Raw genomic sequence first — 21,280 nt, 5'->3', positions numbered from 1 at the left:
TGTTCAACCATAATTTATTTTTCTCTAGCCAGATGCATCATGCACTCCCAGGTGAATTAATTGTAATCAAGTTATATTTTATTCGATGTATTAACTATTAATACATTTTACCATTGTAGAGTTTGCCACTAGTTAGGATTGATATAAAAATTATTATAGATTTGAGCAAGTGAGCTCTCAGTACCAGGCAGGTTCCATCCTGAGTTAGAAGCCCCATGTCAGCACTTTGAGCTACCTCACAGACTTTTGGTTGACACTCCATGCAATAATGGGGGTGTGCTGCATGGCCGGAGGTGTCTTCCTTTCGATGAGCCGTTAAATCAAGTCTGCCTGTTCAGATGGACATTAAAGATCACATGCCACTATTCAAAAAGAAAAGAGAGTTCCTTCTGGTATCCTGGCCCACAATCCCCGAGATAAAATTGGTTACTCATTTCATGGCTGCTCAGGGGTTTCTGCTGAGTGCAAATTTGCAGTTACGTTTGTCTGCAAAATACACAATTGACAATAAAAATACTGTGAAGTGATCTGATACATCCTCCTGATTGAAAGGCTCTATATCAAATAACACAATTTCTATTATTATTATTATTATAACTGCCATCACAGCCAAGTAAACAACTTCTATTATGAAGTCCAAATAACTATTTGGAAACACTATAGTTAAGACACAGTTTACTGTGTTGGGCTGTGACAATATCAATTAATCATATTTGCCTTTTGAGGCACCAACCAATATTTTCGTTGGATTGGAAACAATTCTGGTTCTGTCCTTCACAAGTCCATAAAATTAATCTGAGTTACTGTAGCATTAAAGTTCTTACACAAACAAATTCAATTGCAATGGTGAATACATGTCAACAATGCTCAATTAGTTGGCCTGAAATATTCAGAGCTACTGTTTGGTTTAAACTTTTCTTTACAATTTCCTCAGGGAAAAAAAATTGAAAATGGGTTCATAGCTCATTAGGAAAGAAATTGGGGATGTGAAACTCTGTATTAATTTAGTGCTATTACAAAGCATTGCACACCAAACTAGTAACAGTAACATTTTGCTTTGCCTGCAGTGTAAGCAAACAATTATTCAACATGACAGAGCTAAGAAGAAAACTGTAAGCTTGCCTTCTATCAACACATTCAGTTTTTTCTTTTAAGCTGTACTAGGTAAAAACAAACAACGCAAAACAGAGTCATGTGCGGAAACTTCTGATTAAATGCAAGTCTAAAAATAAAATCCAAAGAGTATTCAGTTGTTCTCAGATTCCAAGCCCCTAACCTCCCCTTTAGCCCTGTCTTGCCTTTAGATCCCTCCTTAAAACCTACCTTTTTGATCATGCGGTCAATCCCCTTTCCACCCTTACTGTCTCCCGTGCTCAGCATCCAAGCCTATCTTTGTAAAGTATTCCCGAGATATTAACCTGTGAACCACTTTGAAACATTCTTCCGCTTGAAAGATACTTTATCAAATGCAGAATTATTATTCTCTTTAAACAACGACAATCCTTGTGGCAATAATTTTCCAACAATGGTGTTGCATTGGATATGTCATGATTTGCACCAGCGATAAAGAAGAAACAGTATATACAGAATTACTCAAGCAAAGTGTAGATTGTTGGTTGAATTGGATTTTTAAATTATAGTTTATATAAAATGAATAATTAAAAAATCCAATTCATATAATTTCGTATAATTTTATAGTTTGCCTGTAATTTGGACTTCACGTAAATCATATTAAATGGTCCTGACTGATATGACGTACGTGAGTTTAACTGTATAACAAACCAAAGTTAGGGTACAATTGCACTGTGAACTTGTTCCCGGTGTTCCACCCAACAATGCTCCAGATAAAATTGGTCATTCACTTCATGCCATTTGTAGAATATTGCTTTGAGCAAATTTGGTGAGTGCATTCACCTGCAAATACGCAATCACTGCATTTTATAGTGAATCCTTTGAAATTTGAGACAATGACATTGTGATAAAGAATGATATCAAAGGATTATTATTATTATGGGTCATTCTTTATCAGGATGGTGAGTGATTTCCAGATAGTGGTGGTGATGATTTTGCTCTTCTTGTTCTCCTGGAATAATGCTAGGATGGAGACCTAAATCTATAGGATGCAGTATAAAAGGAACCTTTATCTTACATCAGCTACCTGAAAAGACATCAGGATGAATTTATGGACCTGGATATACTGGAGTGGACCCTTAATTTCATTCTCAACATCAACATCCATGAAACTTGGATATCTGGCTTCCATATGGCAACAATGAACACCTGTATTTTTTTTGATGGTGCTGGGCATTTAATGGTGCTAGGACCATTTAATATGATTTACATGAAGAAACAGGCTTCTGCCTCCAGCAAATTGAAGAAACGTTCAGTGTGATGACAATTGAATGCACTACAAGACTGACTCAGTTAAGAACCTTAGATTGTGGGAAAATGTTGTACCTTTCCTTTTCTTGGACTGCTCTGATGAATCGCTGCCCAGCTCACGGTTCACAGCTTCCTGCATCAGTATTGACTCCTGCACATGTGGGCTCTCTACCACCTCAGGTATCCCATCCGCTCGCACAGATATGTGTGTGATAGGAGCTGCAATCACTCCGCCAGCAGATGGCACAAACACGTGAGCTGAATAAAACAGAGAAGCACAAGTCAGTTGATGTGAATTTTACATTTAAAAAAATCATTATTGCAGCACTCAATATCATTAACAGCTTTAAGGAATAAGAGCAATTCTCAAGAGAATGGTCACTCTTAGCTAAAACTGCTCGTATCAGGAAACTACTCCCAGTGGACAAAATAATTAATACTCAGCAGTAAATGGCTTTACGTACTGTAACCTGTAAAGGAAGAAACTTATATTGAAACGATTAAGTGGCTCATAGTAATTATCATTAAACGCTGTGACTATTTTGTAGACAAACCTCCCCCCATCCACCCCACCATCAGCAACTACAGCCCAATCCTTTGGAAATTTCTCTTCAACCCCATGGTCTTTAAATCCCACCGAGAAACCTACCTCTTCATCCTCACCTATGGTCACCTCCCCCTCCTCCCTTGCTCGGCATCTGACACAGCTGTTATTAAGTGCTATGAGACTTTGTTCTATACTATTTAAATGCAAATTGCTGCTGTTGGTGGTGCTTAAGGTTGGTATTGGTGTCAAGAGAACACGCCTTATGGCAATACATTTCCATAACTATACAGCTCAACATTGATCTTTAAAATAAGGCTATTCGAACTGAGACTCACTTATCCTTTTCTCTTCAAAGGCTGGGCCAGGCGAGTCCATGTTGAGCAGAGCCTCTGCAGCCTCAATAGTTTCCATTGTTTCATCTCCATTTTGACAGGAAGCTTCCACTGTAGTTAATCAGAAACACAAAGCGGCATTCTTGAAAACATGAAAGATGTTCACGTGAATAGATGGAAAAGATGAAATTGATCCTTCTGATTTGGGAAATTTATGCAATATTCTTAATGTATGGGTTATATGGGATTCTCCCAAATATGGGAGAAAACTAGAAAATAGCAAGTGACATCCATATGAAAATACTGTAATTATAACTGGAATAAATGTGTACCAATCAGTTATTTTCTATTTACTCAGGTGTAATGCAGGTTTATCAGAAATAACTTTTTTCACCCTGTCATTTAGAGAAGAATCAGAATACTGCAGCACAGAACAAGGTCATTTGGCTCATCAAATCTGTACTCGTGTTTTTCCACAAGTCATCTATCCTTATCCTACTCTCTTGTTCACCAGCCCCTTGTCCTTTAATATTCTCTTTTCCAGCATCTATTTAATTCAATTTTAAAATAAATAATGGACTTCACTTCAACAATAGTTTAAGACGGAGAATTACACATTCTAACTATCCCCCCTGAGTAATTTGTTTCTAGTCTCTCAATTTTTGGGGATTATTATTTATTTCATGGTGTAAGATTGTAAAAGAAAACAAGGTGCATTTTATAAGACAAAATACGATATTAATAATAATCCTTGCATTTGAGATAGCTCCTTATCATGTCATTGAGATGTCTCAAAGCACTTCACAGTAAAGTGAATTGACTGTATATTTTATGTGCGGAAGATAAAATCCTATGCAAAACACTTCCAACAGTGCAAAGTGATACATGTAAATGCAAAAGTCCAAATTCTCCACGAGACATGTGAGCAGACTTAGCTACCCACAAAATTATGACTTGACAGCCAGACCTCCATGCGTGTGCTAGAAGCACAACATCTGCTGCAGCAACCCGAAAAACAAGCAGTGAGTGAGACTTCAGACTCCTATGCCTGTCTATGGAGTTTTATCTCAAATATTCTCACCTTCTTATATTGCACCTCCTGTATGCTGTGGCTTGAATTAACCATTCCTGGCTGAACCTGGGTTGTGAGAACATGCACCTGTAGGAAATCTATTTGCATGGTGGTACACAGATAGAATCACAAAGTCTTCCCCCCAAAGCAAGGCAACAATGACCGGAGCATAAACGTTTGACAACCTATAAGTTTACATGATTTCATATATCCATTTGTGGAGATTTTATTCCACCCACACTATTTTCCTACCAGCATGACAGTAACAACAACTTCAGAACCAATTCTGAACATTCGGTCCACCTTACTGCCAATCTACATTTGTTTCACTTTATTGATCAAAACTAAACATGAGGAAATATCACATATTGTTGCAATTTTTTTAAATGAATTTCTTCTTTAACAAAAGCTGGGTGGCCCATGGGGATCACAAAGTCTTCACCCCCAAAGCAAGGCAACAATGACCTGACCAACAATGACCACATGCATAGACACTCAAACACACAGATAAGAGAAAAAAAGACACACAGACACACTCACACACATAAGCACAAGCACAGAGAAAGACACACACAAACAATCACAACAGCGTGACCTCCAAGTGAAGTGAACAACAACAACAAAATTACAAAATTTGTATAGCGCCCTTCATGTCGGGAGGACGTCCCAAGTTGCTGGACATTCAGTGCTTCGGACCCGAGCTGGGAGACAGGATCGCGTTGAGAGCAGGTGGCAAAGGAGGGTGATCAAAGGCACAGAGGGTCTTGAGATGGGTCTTGAAGGAGGTAAGGGAGGAGGCAAGGCGGAGGGACTGCGGGATGGAGTTCCAGAGGATGTGGACCGAGTGGCTGAAGGCCGGCCCGCCTGTCAATGATGATTTTTATTTTTATTTTAAAATAAATTTTTATTTTGTTTTATTTTATTTTGTGAGGCGGGGCACATGAAGCAGGCTGTAGCCCACTGAATGGAAGGAGTGGGCGGGTTGGTAGGGGGTTAGGAGGTCGCAGAGGTAGGGAAGAGCAAGGCCATGCAGGGCTTTGAAGGTGAGGACCAGGATCTTGAACTGTATCCTCTATGTGATGGGAAGCCAGTGGAGTCGGGCGAGGATGGGGATGATAGGGTCACAGAGCCTGGTGTGGGAGAGGACATGGGCTGCAGAGATCTGGATGATCTGCAGCCTATGGAGGGAGGAGTTGGGGAGGCCGACAAGCAGGGAGTTTGCACAGTCAAGCCTTGATGTTATGAATGATTGTATAACAGTCTGTGGTGTGAAACAGTGGCGGAGCCGGGCGATGTTGTGGAGGTGGGGGAAGGCAGAGTGGGTGATGGCACAGATGTGGGTAGAAAGGATAGTTGACGGTCAAGCAACAACAACAACAACAACAACAAGATTCCATTTATAAAGCGCCTTTCACGTCAGGAGGACGTCCCAAGGCGCTGCACAGTTGGGTCATGACCCGAGCAGGGGGGAAATGGTCAGGGTGAGGGGAGGGAAGGGAGGGAGCGAGGAGGGGGGAAATGGTCAGGGTGAGGGAAGGGAGGGAGCGAGGAGGGGGAAATGGTCAGGGTGAGGGGAGGGAAGGGAGGGAGCGAGGAAGGGGGAAATGGTCAGGGGGAGGGAAGGGAGGGAGCGAGGAGGGGGAAGAGAGTCGAGAGGGGAGCTGAAGGCTCGGTCAAAGAGAAAGGTTTTGAGACCGGCCTTGAAGGAGGAAAGGGAGGAAGCGGCGAAGGCACTGGGGGATGGAGTTCCAGAGCCTCGGGGCTGAAGGCCCGACCACCGATGGTAGGGCGGTTGGGGCGGGGGACGTGGAGCAGACCGGAGCCAGAGGAACGGAGGGTACGGGCAGGTAGGTAGGGGGATAGTAGGTTGGAGAGGTAGGAGGGAGCAAGGCCATGAATGGCCTTGTAGGTGAGGATGAGGATCTTGAAAGCAAGATGCCAAGGAAGTGAAATTGATTTCCCGCTTGGCCACACCACGCATGCAAGTCCTTAGACATCCCGCCCACAGTTGGCTAAACAGCGCTAGAGGCCCCTGGGCCATAAACTAAATTGTTTAGCAGGTTTATAGTGGAGGACGCTGTTTATAGTGGATTCTGCAGAAAAATTCCGGCTGCACTTTTCTATTGGCCCAGCTCATGATCCTTGAAGGCTGGTTAGCACGTTTGACTTTTTTTTAATTTAGCATTGCACAGTCTGTAAAAATATATAAGGATGATAAACACTAGACTCACACAGCTCAGTGATTAGAGCACTCGCCTCGCAAACGAGAGAATGGATTTGATTCCCAGCAGGGCGAAATGTTGGGAAAGTTTGCTTATTCTACACGCCTCTGTTTACCTAGCAGTAAGTTGATTGGCGGATCTGTTTGTGGGGCACTGCTGTTCACAATTGGCTGCCGTGTTTCACCCACAACTTATAGTCGATTCACTTTACAGTATATTCTATGAAGTGCTTTGAGATGTCTCGAAGACGTGATAAGGCACTATATCAAATGCAAGGATGACTATTATTACTCAAGTGGAGTCCTGTAACTCGGTGGTTAGAGCACTCGCCTTGCAAACGAGACACTTGGGTTCAATTCCAGGCAGGGCGAAACCTTGGGCAAGTTTCCTTACTCCACACAGAGCCTAATAATAATCCCTTCAAAAACAAAACAATAATAAATTGGTCATTTTCAATCTACGACTGTTTGTGGGACACTGCTGAGCGCAATTGGCTGCCGCATTTCGCCCACAAATATATTGTAAATTCACTTCACAGTCTATTCTGTGAAGCGCTTTGAGACGTCGAGAAGACGTGAAAAGCGCTATATCAACTGCAAGGATTATTATTACAAGTAGTATTCAGAACCCTACTGCCAATACTTGGCAAAAGCCACACACCAAAACATTTTCTGAAACATATACTTACATTTCCACTCAGGCATAGAGATGTAATTGTAAACTCACCCTAATTTCTAACTATAAATTGGCTTTTGGGGACTCTGCCAGGATTTAATCTGTAATTTAAATCCACGCTCATGAGATCTGCAATAAGGCCATTGCACATGCTTAAACACATATAAAAGCTTGCTCAAAGATCTTATGGGAGGATTTATGCAGTTTCTGTGCTTTACCACAAGAGTTTCCAGGCATAATTCAGGGTATAACTGAATACCTATAGTTGTATGTTTGCCAGGCTTTACACATCTCAAGTCAATTGAGAACAATTTCATTCTCCTTAGCGATAGCTACATTTTGTACTAAACAGCCGATACAACGTAATGATTTTCAAAAGCAATTACTAGAGAACAAGTACAAATCTTATTATGTATTGATAAACTGATTCTTAATCATCACACTTGTTTTAACATTATACTTGGACAGCAGCAACAGTGTAGCATCAAGTGCTCTGGAACGTTACTCTGTGTGAGGGGTACTGTATCAATGCAAGTTGTGTAAATTCAGGCAAGTTCAATATGCTGGCCAGAGACGATGGTCTAATTTCATTAGTCTTATGTCTATTGTGGGCCATTGCAAAGATTTTTAACATTGCTGCAAACTGCTTAAACTGTTCGGCACAGCAGTGGCTGTGCTAATCATATGTAATACTTCTTTGGTTCAATAATAAAGCACTTCTAACATTGAAACATTAAGTATTAAGAAATGATGAATATAGTGAAGGAAATGCCACTGAAGCCTTCAGAGAATTAAATGTTCATGTTATTAACTGCACAGGACTGGATCAAAAGCCTCATATGAAGCATGCGGGAAACGCAGCCCATTGGCTCAGTTAATTACTGTGAAATTATGTGCGCACAATATTCACAGATAAAGATGACAATGTATGTTCTGTACAGCATTTAGTCACAAAAGAAGGAACACAGGGTTTGAAAGGATCACATTTGGCCCAAAGCTTCAGACCCTCAAACAAACAGAATTTTACATTTCAGCACAGATTTTATAGTCTATTGTATTGGAGAAAGTATTTTTTTGACACACAAGGATTGCGGATTGCATCTGCTGACAGTTACCAATTTATTCCTGTCTTAAACTCGTTAAAAGTTCAGTTCACACCTTGAATCTTCTGCAAGAATGCCAAACACTTATCCTCACAAGTCTTTTGTCAGTCCTCAATTCATTCTTACTTTTTTTTCAAACAGGACTCCCCATGGAGATACACATCCATGTGAGAATGGATGTACTCCACAATGTTCCAACGAAAACCAGCTAACCAAGGTCAGGATTTTGAACTGGATCCTTCATAGTCTGTATGGCTCAAGCAGTCCACCACCTGTGCATTTACTGAATGAGCCACTGGGGGTTCAAGGATATAGTTCTTGTTATCAGATTTCAATCCAACAGATGAAACAGAAGCCAAGGACGGCTTGAGGCAGGGAGTCAAAAGACTTTCTGGAAGAATTTATACAAGCTACGAGAGCCCGAATATGGCAGAAATCTTGGTCATCACACTGAAACACTAAACACGAAGTAATCCATCACTCAGATACCGTGGTTACATTAAAGAGTTTTTAATGGCTCGTCAGAATATTTGGACATACATCATGCAAACTCAAAAGCAAATCTAGCAAAATGATGTCAGCTTGACTCAGTTACTAATACTCTCACCTCTGGGTCAGAAGTCTTGTGTTGGGGACATTGAGCTCATCGTCTAGTCTGATACTAATGCAGTTTTAGGGGTGCCATCCTTCAGATGACTTGCTAAACTAAGATCCCATCTGTTTGTTCAAACATATCCAAAGAACCTAATTTGAAGGATAAGAATTTCTTCTGCTGTCCTGAACAACAATCCTCTAGTTAAATTGGCCGTTTACCTCCTGCCCATTTGTGGAACATTGTGTGCAAATAAACACTGGAGTAGCTCAGTAGATAGAGCACTCGCCTCACAAGTGAGAGACCTGGGTTTGAGTCCTGGCAGGGCGAAATGTTGGGCAAGTTCCCTTACTCCACACGTTTCTGTTTATCTAGCAGTAAGTAGAAACCCGGTTGTTAGTCAATTGGCAGATGGCTTTTCCGGGGGTAAAACTTCCTTCAAATAATAATAAAAATTGGTCACTTCAGTCCAAGACTGTTTGTGGGACACTGCTGTGCGCAATTGGCTACCACATTTCGCCCACACAATATACAGTCAATTCATTTTACAGTATATTCTGTGATGCACCTTGAAGTCTCAAAGACGTGATAAGGCGCTATATCAAATGCAAGGATTATCATTATTATTACATTCATCTACAAATAGTCACTTCATTAAATAAGTTACCGTAAAGTGCTTTGAGAGCTTTTAACGCTTCAATCTTAACACTGGAGCTTTAAGATTAAAGGAAATAAAATGCACTAATGGCAGAAAGGAAGGGCTGGCTAGTGGGAAGCAGGAATTAACACTGTGAAACCACAAATAAATATTTAGCAACAGAAACAATGAAGGATTGAAGTGCAGTAAAGCAGGAAAGGAATTTCCTGTGTACTACAATGATGAACGTAATTTCTCAGCTCTGGTACAATCAATTATACAGCAGGTTTTATGCCCATTAGTAAATCATAACTATAGTTAATGGTCGATCTCAACTAACAGAAATGAGTCTATTTCTAGGAAGAAGTTCCATATCAGTTCAGATTCCTACTGACTGCAAAGTAATGACTATAATCTAAGGAAATCTTTACAAACTAATAATAGTCCTTGCATTTTGATATAATGCATCACATGTCAGGACAACATCTCAAAGTGCTTTAGAAGGATTACTATAAACCAAACTGACAGTATTTTGCAGGAAAAAAAAACAAAGTTTCCAGCTACGATGCTGCTCCCTTTAACTGTTATGTTAGTTCTGTCTGTTCTTTGCTAATGTGTACCCACAATCAGGCATGAGCTGGCTTCCACACATGTGTGGCCTAAGCACAGCAACAGTAGTTCATACTGCAGTCTTGGAGAAGCAATGGTTTATCACTGGTAATTTCCCTGTAAGTGGGGTTTGTAAAAACAACACATTCAGAATTTCAATTTAGGAGGTAACAATAAAAATAATATGCTATGACAACAAAACTTATTTATCATCTAACAAGTCATGTAGCAGGTAAATAATTACGATTTAAGTCAGTTTTTAAATCAATCTTCCCCATAAATAACTTTATTGTTAGGTAAAAGCTGATCAGTAAAACAAAATTTTCTTTGAAAAGAATCCCAAATTCTCCATACTGAGTGGGAGGAGGCTGCTGGGGAGGTTGCAGGGGTAGAATGGGTTGAGGAGGTTGCAGGGCAGGTGGGGTGAGGATATGGAGGTAATTGAAAGTGAGGATGAGAATGTTGAATTCAATTTGCTGGGGGATGGGGAGCCAGTGGAGGTCATAGCTGAGGATGGGGTTGACGGACTCACAGAGCTTGCAACACAAAGTCGACCCTGAAAACTTTTTTTTAAAAAAGGTACGGATAAAAAATAATTAATGTTCCTCATTCATATTGTACACAAAATACTTGTCTAACTGAGAGTTCATCGTTAGAATGTCACTGCTACACTGATCCAAGGGAACAATTTTGAAATACCTGAATCAATTCTTCACTCCATAATGACAGACTCACAAAATGTATCAGATTTTAAGTAGCTGATTTTAAAATGTGCCCTTACTGAAAACAAATACTTTAAAACTCATCTCTAACGGCAGCAAATGAAATAGTCCAGAAGCAAATCCTGCCGGCAGCTACTGCTCATGATACAAGCTGGAAGCATATCCAACGAGAGCAAGTACAACAGAAGTATTCATACTGGGCCTCGATTATGCTTTGCAAGTTAGAGGTCCTTGGAGAATGCAATGGCTTTCCTATAGGTAATTAGGATGGTTGGGGGTGGGGAGGGCAAACAAAAAGATAAGCAATGTCCTTGAATGACACAATAATTAGCTTTGAGCAAATGGACATGCATAAACCACTTCAACAATGAGCAGAGAAAACACTTGCAATAGGGGCCAGTTCACACAGGTTTGGTGGGAAAATAACACAGCTGTTCTTTCGATCAATACCTTTGTCGATTGTAAAAACAAAACAAAAATAAAATCAGACAAAAAATAACAGTACGTTCTTGTTGCTGGTGTTAGTGCGGGTTCATTTCGATTAGCAGAGCCTACAGACACTCAAGACTTTATTCGTGCTTGCCTGCAGTGCAAGTTGATGTATTTGTACTTAAGTCTGCCTCCAGCCACCTGTTTGACAATTTAGGCTCCATTTTCAGAAAGGAACACTTTTGCTTTTAGTACTTTAAAGTATTAACAGATTCTAGGTTTTCTGGCTATGTCCAAGTTAGTGGGTTACCTGTACATGCCCCCTACTTAAACTTGTCCACGTAATCTTAAGTACTTTTCACTTATATTTGCCCTTGGCATTTGAAAACTGATATTCCATCGCTTGTAGTTACATTTGAAGGCATTCCACCTGTCAAGGGCTTGTGAACAGCTGGGTAACAGCAGCCAACCAGACTGTCCTTGTACAAGAGTTTGGTGTGTTTGATTTCCGCTCAGGACCTCCCATACCAGGATGGGTGCAGAAAACCCTTTTGAAATACACTGCACCGATATGGGCCACAGACAAAAAGTCTGAAGCTCACAGGGCAGAATCATTTCCATTTTTATAGTGTCCTGAGCCCATTGTAAAGCCAATAAACCCTAGTTAGATCAATGAAAGCAAAACAACATAGGTGGTCAACAAAGCTCAATATCCAACAAATTAGCCACTTTGCTAATCTATTTTAGGCACAGTCATATCCAGTAATCATATCTTCATTAGCAGAGCTCTAGCTGACTTGTGAAAATGTACACTGGAACACTGGTCATTAGTTATGCTACTTCTACTGTGCAAATTGCACCTGCAAGTGTATGGTGTTCAGTATCTCCTCTGCAAGCCAGTGATTTATACACTGCAACAACCTGGAGAGATTTGAAGCTGGTAAAACTGTGTGAATTGACAGAGCAACAAAAATATACAGAAAAGATGTGGTTGCTGGATTTTTCAGCAGATCTGACAGAGATCGAAAGGGTCAACAAAAAGGAACAAAACTGAAGCTCTTGTGAAGCACAACTTTCTGATATTTTACAGCAATCACTTACATGGAAAGCTACAATGGACAAAAAGGACAATCAGATATTCTGCGCGAAAGTATGAGCTATATAGGCTTTGCATGTCGACTTTTCTTTATAAAACTATCTGAGATTTGTTGAGCATGGTAGCAAGTAGTTAATAGAAAACATATTCAATGTTGCATTTCTTACACATTTACCTATCTAACTGATACAAATTGCACAACCATCATTTTGTTCCAAAACAGTAAAGCATACTACAGTACAAACATAACCAAGACTGCTCCAAACGACACATCTATATTCCTTTCAATTCCATCCAACTAAAAGGTGACAAGTAATAGATGAAAAGTACTTACTTTATCTGCAATACCAGCAGAAGCTGCAGCAATTCAAGAGTTTATTCTTACTCGACTCGGATAAACCAACTCAAGTTAGCAAGCAATTCTTGAGACTGGCTCACTTAAAAACAACACACACAGCTGACTTGCATGGACACTTATTTTGCTGATACCTGTGTTAAGAGATTTCGATAACTGTGGCCATACTACAGAGATTAAATAAAGCTGCAAAAGAAAGGCCAGGCAGCCTGCCAATACATTGTACCACTGGAACTCGTTCAGAAACTTTTCCAGGAGCCTGACGTCACTGTGAATGGATTGAATTACTTTTTATCGGAGCAGGTTGTCTTCAAAAACAAAGGCCTGTTCTCTGACGTGGAGACTTGGGTAACAGAGGTGGTGGTGTGGCGGGGAGGATAAGGAAGAGAAGAAGATAAAATAAAACCAACTGAGGAGGACAGAAGAGAACAGGATACTTCATGCCCTTTGCTCGGGTGCCTATCAAGCACAGTGAATGAGCCTTAAGGTGTCCTCCTGTTCTGAAAGCCACTTTAAAAATATTAAGTGTATTGTATAATTACCTTAAACTTGTCTTACTGGGTATCAGCAGTAAATAGGTTTAAATTAACTTAAGCATAGCGCTGCACATTCCACCTCGCCATNAAAAAACTAATCTGAACAAAGTAGCATTAAAAAATTCAGACAAGTTCAAATAAAACTTTGCTGCATTCCTAATAAATTAAAGTAAGCAAACTATAGCTATCCTCCTATAAAGTTTCACATTTGACAATCACGCTATTACTCTCGGTAACTGAAGTATAAGCAAGCTTTTACAAATCTAATGACTGGCAAGAATATTAAAACGTAGATATATATGAATAATTTATTCATTTTAATGGGTTTTACACTCCCTAGTATTGATCCTGACTCTAATAATAAACAACTGGGATCATTTACACAGCCTAGGATCTCAAACTCTCTTTCTCTGCAACCATACCAATTACTGCAATGCAAGCTTGAGTCTCTCTCTCAACAGCAGCACTATAATAGTACTCAGTCAACTTAAGGATATAGCCAAGACTATAGGAGGAAAAGAAAGTGCAGTGTTGCCCCTCACAACCACAGTAAATGCATTGTGGTCTTGGTTTCTCAGAAAACTTCAACCACTGCAGTCGAGAAGTAAACATACGACAAGTGAACTCAAATTTGCCAAGTTCACGTGGAGTGAGCTAAGAAACAGACTGGTACTTAAAACCAAACAAGCTCCCTGGCTGGTGCTTGATGCTGCTAGAGCACAGTGTCCATAGCAACATATTGAAAATCTTCAGTTGCCATGGTTTTGTAATTTATTAATGCACAATAAATGGTAAAATCTAGACTAATTGCCATTACTAAACACATTACAGGACTGATATTGCACATAAGAATGACAGCTGTCATTTTCCTGCAACTGAGTCTTTTTTTCCCAAAGTCCAGGTCTGATCTGAGATTTCTCCACAATCCAGCATTCCAGCACTTGCACAGACAGTTTCATACACATGGCTCTTGGAACTGACAAGGAAAACATACAACACACACAGAAACGTAGAAACAGGGGTAGGCCATTCAGCCCCTCGAGCCTGTTCTGCCAATCTACAAGATCATGGCTGATTTGTACCTCAAGTCCAATTACCCGTTCTTGCCTCGTATCCCTTAATACCCAGCTACAGGTTTGTAGCTGGCTGCAAATTCATCACTTATGTTAGATGGTCACAAAATAGGTTAGAAAACAGTACACAGAGTCCAGCACTGATTTCTATTGGCCTTCTTTTTAAAACAAAGTCACTCCAACCTCCCATAGGACCACTTTAAGATCAGCATTAATGCTTCAGTGAATATTTGTCAGCAAATTTATATGGATTAGCAAAACTCTATATGGATTAACAAACACTTCACAATGATCTCCTAAAACAAAGTTGATATTCTGTGGAGATGCTGTGCAGCATTTAGTATTTGTTAATATGGTTAGAAAGAAAAGGATCTCCATATAAGAATGTATATAGCAGAAAAAGGATTTGACATAAAATGTAAACAGTACCATATTTCTTAGATTTATAAATAAAGTTTTAAATCTTAATCCTACAGGAACCACTTTTGGGGTGGGGAGGGGCAGGGAGTGGAGTTAGGGCATAAAGCAATATAAAATAAAGCTGCATTTTCCATTGTGATTCCTATCACAATGAGCTTCACTTGTTCCTATCAGATGAACTGTACCTAAACACCACTGAGTATCCTGTTCACAGGTTTAAATCACAAAACATCAACAACAGAAAGAAATCCAGCAAATAAACAAAACCTTCCAATCATCACCCCATACAATTCACACCTATTTCTTCCCTCAACTATTAAGTACGCAGCTCCTGAATTATTCATTTAGTTTTGCATCTCTACTTTGTGTTCTGAAAAGATATTGCAGATTTGTAACTAGACTTTACGTCAGCCATACCTCAATACCTCATATTGTACAATAATTGGTTCATGTAATTGAACATGCAATGATTTCATGTTCAACAAACACAAAATTAATTTGAACAAGTTAATGGCACCCGCTTTACTTAGTGCCTTTCAAAGTTACCGTCTCTCTTCCCTACCTGAAATCTGGAAATTTCTTATGGAAACAGAAATTCAAGGACAATAAATCGGACAATATAGTTTCTTCTGTTATCATCAAATCTTGCTGCTGTAATTAAGGCTCTCCACAAGACAACAGTTATACAGGCTGTACAATATCCACTAGATAACACAATTGGTTGGACAGGGGGAAGGGGATAAGAAGCAGGAAGAGCAAAATTTCCCCTTCCACTCTCAGCCATAGGTTGTCACTTATTGAGTTTTATTGAACATTGACAACATTAAAGAAAAATGTCCATTTTGTGCAAATTAACTGCTGCATTAGCCTACAAATACAGTCACTGTAAGTACAACCTCCAAAATGTGTCAAGTTATTTTGATATGATCAGGCATTATATCAAATGCAAGAATTATTATCCAGATAATTCCCCATTTGAAAGATTTTGTGAAACATTTCTGTACTGAAACTACTCCATTTACCCATTTATATTTTTTGGCGGTCGGAGGAATACAGTAGAAAATAAATGGATCCCTCACTTCGCAAGAGGCTGCAGTGATTCTGTCACATGTACTAAAAGCTACATTCATTGATTTACAAGTATCAATTTTCCAAATCCTGTCATTTATGAATTTGTTTTATCAAAATTAAAAATGTATGTAACTAATAATTTTCCTTTGTGAAAACAATTCTGATTTGTTTGACGTCAAGATGTAAAATATCAACACGTAGTTTAACTGGCTAAAGGAAGGAAGCAAAGGGTAGTTGTTAGGGGAGCTAGTTTTAAGCCTCGAGGGTCTGTGCTAAGACCTTTCTCTCATTCTTTGCATACATAAGTGACCTGAATTTTCTCACGTAGTGAAACATTGTTAAATTTGCTGGTGAACAAAGCTTGGAGGCAGCCAAGATCTTGCAAAGATAGTTCAACAAACTAATCACAAGAAATTAAGTTCAATGCAAATAACTGCAACGCACTGCATATACAGCAGTAAGTAAAAGAGATTTAGAGATACAAGTTGAATGTAACCCAAACAGTGTGAAGCAACAAAAATGAGACAAATCAGATGTTGTATTACATTGCCAAATCTGTTAGCATCAGATCCCCAAGTGTGTTAAAAGTACTTTTACTATTATTCCTCATTCAAAATGTTCTTCATTTGTCAATCTAATTATTTACGTTCCATTTTACAAGTTTATTGATACAATTATTATTGGTGATCCTGATTATGGCAACAAACATCAGTGACCCACCTCAGTTACAAATTCTTCAGTCACAGGTGTCTGGTTTTATTGAACAGTTTCCTGCAGCATAGAGTGCAAAGCAGAGAAACAGCTATTTGGTTTATATTAGTCATTAGTATTAGAATAAACACTGGGCACAACTAGGATTTTGCAGAAATTTGCCAACCCTTAACCTATTCTTCCAGCTTTGTCAAAAGATTGTTTGTGTAAAACACTCACCATCATATCCACACCAAATATCACCGCGGAACAAGGCCGATCGATATTTTACAGAGATGACAAATCCCAAGCTTGATCCAAAAATGTTACATTTTCGTTTAAATAGTCCACCGCAAGTTAGGTTCAAATAAATCCTTTTTCGAATTACCCATTAGAATTAAACAATCTAATCAAACACCAGATTCATGTAGATTAGTAGCTTGTTGAAGCTCCCTTGCAAGAGTAACATTAAATAAAAGTATCAAACATGCAACAAATTGTTTTAAAACTTTTAAGTGCATTTGCTCTGCCGACTCAACCATTTTGCCTTAGATCCATTTACCATTTCAGCTGCCAACTCCGACATAAAACTAACCGGTCACTGAAGCAAGATATTCATCAATCACCATTTGACCAGAGGCCTCAGCCAGTTAAAGTCCTGATCTACAACTGGCTGTCATTCAATGCTTAAACAGAATGATTCCTACGCCTTTTACACCCTGCTGACCAGCTGGCAGTAATATGCAACAAGTTGAGAGAAGTGCGTTATAAACAAAATGTGCTGATCTCACCATAGGCACTGTTGAACTGAAAGGCAGTGCAATAAAACAAACACATTACCTTATTTTGTTTTCTTTAAATGTTTGTTTAAACAGTTCTCTAGTAGCAGCGTTGAATCAAAATGGAGAAATCAATAAATCCAAGGATACGAGAGTTAAATTAACACTGCGATAAACAACCAGAGGGAGTATCTTTACACCAATGCAATGATGCTCCTGTTGTCAAACACTGCCTGGCTCAGTCGCTCCTTTCTGCATCTCCAGTGTCAAAGACTCACTGTTTAAAAAGCTAAATTTCAAGGGGTGGGGCTAAAATTATTATATGTTTAAGTATTATGATTAAATATACTTTTAAAAAAATGACTTTCCCTTCAGATCTGAACAAACAGCAATGATCTGATATACTCTACCAACAGTTAGCAAAACAACCGTCTTTATTCAGATGCCTATAAGTTTTTTTTAAATCTACTCAACAAATTCTGGAAAGTTTACCATTGGGTCTACATATTTAAGGTATTGAGGGAGGAAAAAAGGGCCTTCTGTCAACACCAGTGACTCTCACACTCAAACATTTAAGGTGGATTTCTCTTCTCTGATCAGATGCCCAATACTCTTGCACCCAATAGCTACCGGTTGCTCTGTGCTAACTTTGGAAACTGTTGTGCTGACATTAGTTCAGTGTACATAAAAGGAGATGGGCTACTGGAGAAGCTTAGCAGGAATGCCAACACATGATCATACCTCTTCCCCATTGGGAAGTCAATAAATTCCTCTACCTCGCAACCGATCTCAACATTTAGAACCTAAAATGTACTAACAATTTATAAACAGTTGTTATTAGAGTTGCTTTGGAGATTACTTACTAAGAATTCATTTTACAATGGAAAAAGTGTGGATGAAAACCATGCAGAAGTGATAGGTATGCACACAGCAGGGTTCAACCCAACTCCTATCTGAATTAATTGCAGCAGAGAAACCAATAACATACACTTCATTTTAAATTCTGAATAGTTAATTGTGAACATCTTTTAATAACATAATATTCTTTTGTAAATGAATAGAAAAATACATCAAATTACCTCAAATAGTGTGACAGAGTAAACTATGAATACGTGTGTATGTCAGATAAAGAATAAATTTTTCAACACGAAAGTCAAAGTTTAAACATTTTTGCAACTTTTAAGATTTAACTATTTATTTGGCAAGCCTAGTAAAACAAATGAAACATTTGCAAGTCGCCCAAAATCCTTCTTTTTAAAAAAAACGTGGGATAAGTAAAGGTCAGACACTAGTTTGCAGTTGCTTGTTGCACAAACTATTTGCTTAGAGCACTAATTATTAACCATTCGGGGATCATTTCCAAGTGGTTAAGCCTGTGAGGTTGTCCTTGGGCTCCAGGCTGGGAAAATAACAGTGTGGGGGAAGAGAGAAAGAGATATCCAAGAGAGGGGAAGCTAAAAAGTCCTGTGATTAACAAACTTCGAAAATAAGAGCTTGAGGACTGAAAACAACTAAGGAGCTGTTTGTGGAATCACATTACATTGCTCCAGTATTTAAACACCACCCTCCCTCCACCTGTTGTAGTTTGTCACCGACTAACATGCAGTTCAAGGTTTTTTTTTAAAAAATGCACAAAACTTCAGACAGCTCAATGGTTTACGCACTTTGTTCGGACAGGCGCTTGAGTTTCCACTCACTCCATCCAGCTGGTGGGGATTTACATTGAAGGGTCACTTTTTTTAAAAAAATGAAAAGCTTAAAAATACAGAAAATGATGTGATCAAAGAGGTTTAACGGAGATCCCGCGATCAGAAATCGCCTGTGTTGTGTGCCTGGACTGGGATGGACTGGGATGGGATGGAGTGGGGTCGGGATGATCAAAGTTGCTGTTTGGTTCGGGACTGAAGTTGCTTTTTGAAGTTTTGCTGCTTCACTTCCGTGTTTACAGCCACAGTCCCATCAGGTGGAGCTCCAACCTCCAACCACCCCCCACAACCCCAGTGCAACCTCCAACCACTCCCCCCCACCCCCAGCCGCCCCAGTGCAACCTCCAACCACTACCCCCCACCACCGCCCCAGTGCAACCTCCAACCACCCCCCCACAGCCCCAGTGCAACCTCCAACCACCACCCCCACCGCCCCAGTGCAACCTCCAACCACCCACCACCACAGTCCCAGTGCAACCACCAACCCCCCACCCCACACACACAGCCCCAGTGCAACCTCCAACCACCCCCCTCACATACAGCCCCAGTACAACCTCCAACCACCCCCACCCACACAGCCCCAGTACAACCTCCAACCACCCCACCACAGCCCCAGTGCAACCTCCACCCCCACCCCACACACACAGCCCCAGTACAACCTCCAACCACCCCCTCACACACAGCCCCAGTACAACCTCCAACCACAGCCCCAGTGCAACCTCCAACCACCACCCCACCGCCCCAGTGCAACCTCCAACCACCCCACCACCACAGTCCCAGTGCAACCACCAACCCCCACCCCACACACACAGCCCCAGTGCAACCTCCAACCACCCCCCTCACACACAGCCCCAGTACAACCTCCAACCACCCCCCCACACAGCCCCAGTACAACCTCCAACCACCCCCACCACAGCCCCAGTGCAACCTCCAACCCCACCCACACACACAGCCCCAGTACAACCTCCAACCACCCCCACCACACACAGCCCCAGTACAACCTCCAACCACAGCCCCAGTGCAACCTCCAACCACCACCCCCACCGCCCCAGTGCAACCTCCAACCACCCCACCACCACAGTCCCAGTGCAACCACCAACCCCCCACCCCACACACACAGCCCCAGTGCAACCTCCAACCACCCCCCACACACAGCCCCAGTACAACCTCCAACCACCCCCCCACACAGCCCCAGTACAACCTCCAACCACCCCACCACAGCCCCAGTGCAACCTCCAACCCCCACCCCACACACACAGCCCCAGTACAACCTCCAACCACCCCCCACCCACACACAGCCCCAGTACAACCTCCAACCACCCCCACCACAGCCCCAGTGCAACCTCCAACCACAGCCCCAGTGCAACCTCCAACCACAGCCCCAGTGCAACCTCCAACCACAGCCCCAGTGCAACCTCCAACCACAGCCCCAGTGCAACCTCCAGGACACAACGGAGGTCTCCCCCCGGTACAACAGGGGGAGAGAGAAGGGAATATTTATAAACACGTTTCCCAGCCGTGGAGCAGGAACACCAGGATGTGTGTGGTGCGGGGAGCGGACCCGCCTCCTCCCCTCTCACACACACCAAACAGCCCGGAGCCCACTCGATCCGCACCAGGACAGGAAATACGGGATAAACAGCCCCCACCCAACCAACACCCCCCCTCCCCACACCCCCTCCCCACACCCCCCCCCCCCCCACCCCCCCCCCCCCCCCCCCCCCCCCCCCCCCCCCCCCCCCCCCCCCACACCCCCCCACCCCCTCCCCACACCCCCCCACCCCCCCCACCCCCTCCCCACACCCCCCCCCCCCCCCAACCCCCTCCCCACCCCCCCACACCCCCCCCCCCTCCTCCCAGTTGGGGTTTACGCAAAAACAGAATCTCAAAAGCAAAAAAAAAATAAGTTTCTGTTGGGATTTATTTTGATCTGAACCATTTGAGAAGAACCCCCCCCACACCCCCACAGCCTGTGCTGAACCCCCCCCCCCCACCCCCACAGCCTGTGCTGAACCCCCCCCCACCCCCACAGCCTGTGCTGAACCCCCACCCACACCCCCACAGCCTGTGCTGAACCCCCCCCACACACCCCCACAGCCTGTGCTGAACCCCCCCCCCACACCCCCACAGCCTGTGCTGAACCCCCACCCACACCCCACAGCCTGTGCTGAACCCCCCCCACTCCCCCACAGCCTGTGCTGAACCCCCCCCCACACCCCACAGCCTGTGCTG

The 21,280-nt window shown here is 41.8% G+C and overlaps 1 protein-coding gene across 6 annotated transcripts in view; it reads right to left on the bottom strand.

Annotated features, from left to right (window-relative positions):
* The window catches only part of LOC103178621 (ETS-related transcription factor Elf-1), a 78,358-nt gene that overhangs the window by 7,745 nt on the left and 49,333 nt on the right, over window positions 1-21,280 (bottom strand). For 4 of the 6 annotated variants that reach the window (XM_007893460.2, XM_007893459.2, XM_007893462.2 and 1 more), the window contains 2 exons: window positions 3,265-3,372; window positions 2,458-2,640 (listed from right to left, as the gene is read on the bottom strand). In XM_007893460.2, the coding sequence (XP_007891651.2) occupies window positions 2,458-2,640; window positions 3,265-3,372 (291 nt within the window). Of the gene's footprint in view, window positions 1-2,457; window positions 2,641-3,264; window positions 3,404-4,342; window positions 4,674-21,280 lie in introns of those variants that run through there. The other 2 variants (XM_042333944.1, XM_007893465.2) reach the window with 2 other exon arrangements.

Source organism: Callorhinchus milii, unplaced genomic scaffold (genome assembly GCF_018977255.1).
Source record: "Callorhinchus milii isolate IMCB2004 unplaced genomic scaffold, IMCB_Cmil_1.0 Scaffold4, whole genome shotgun sequence".
NCBI lineage: Eukaryota > Metazoa > Chordata > Chondrichthyes > Chimaeriformes > Callorhinchidae > Callorhinchus > Callorhinchus milii.
This window is presented reverse-complemented; position numbering and strand designations above follow the sequence as displayed.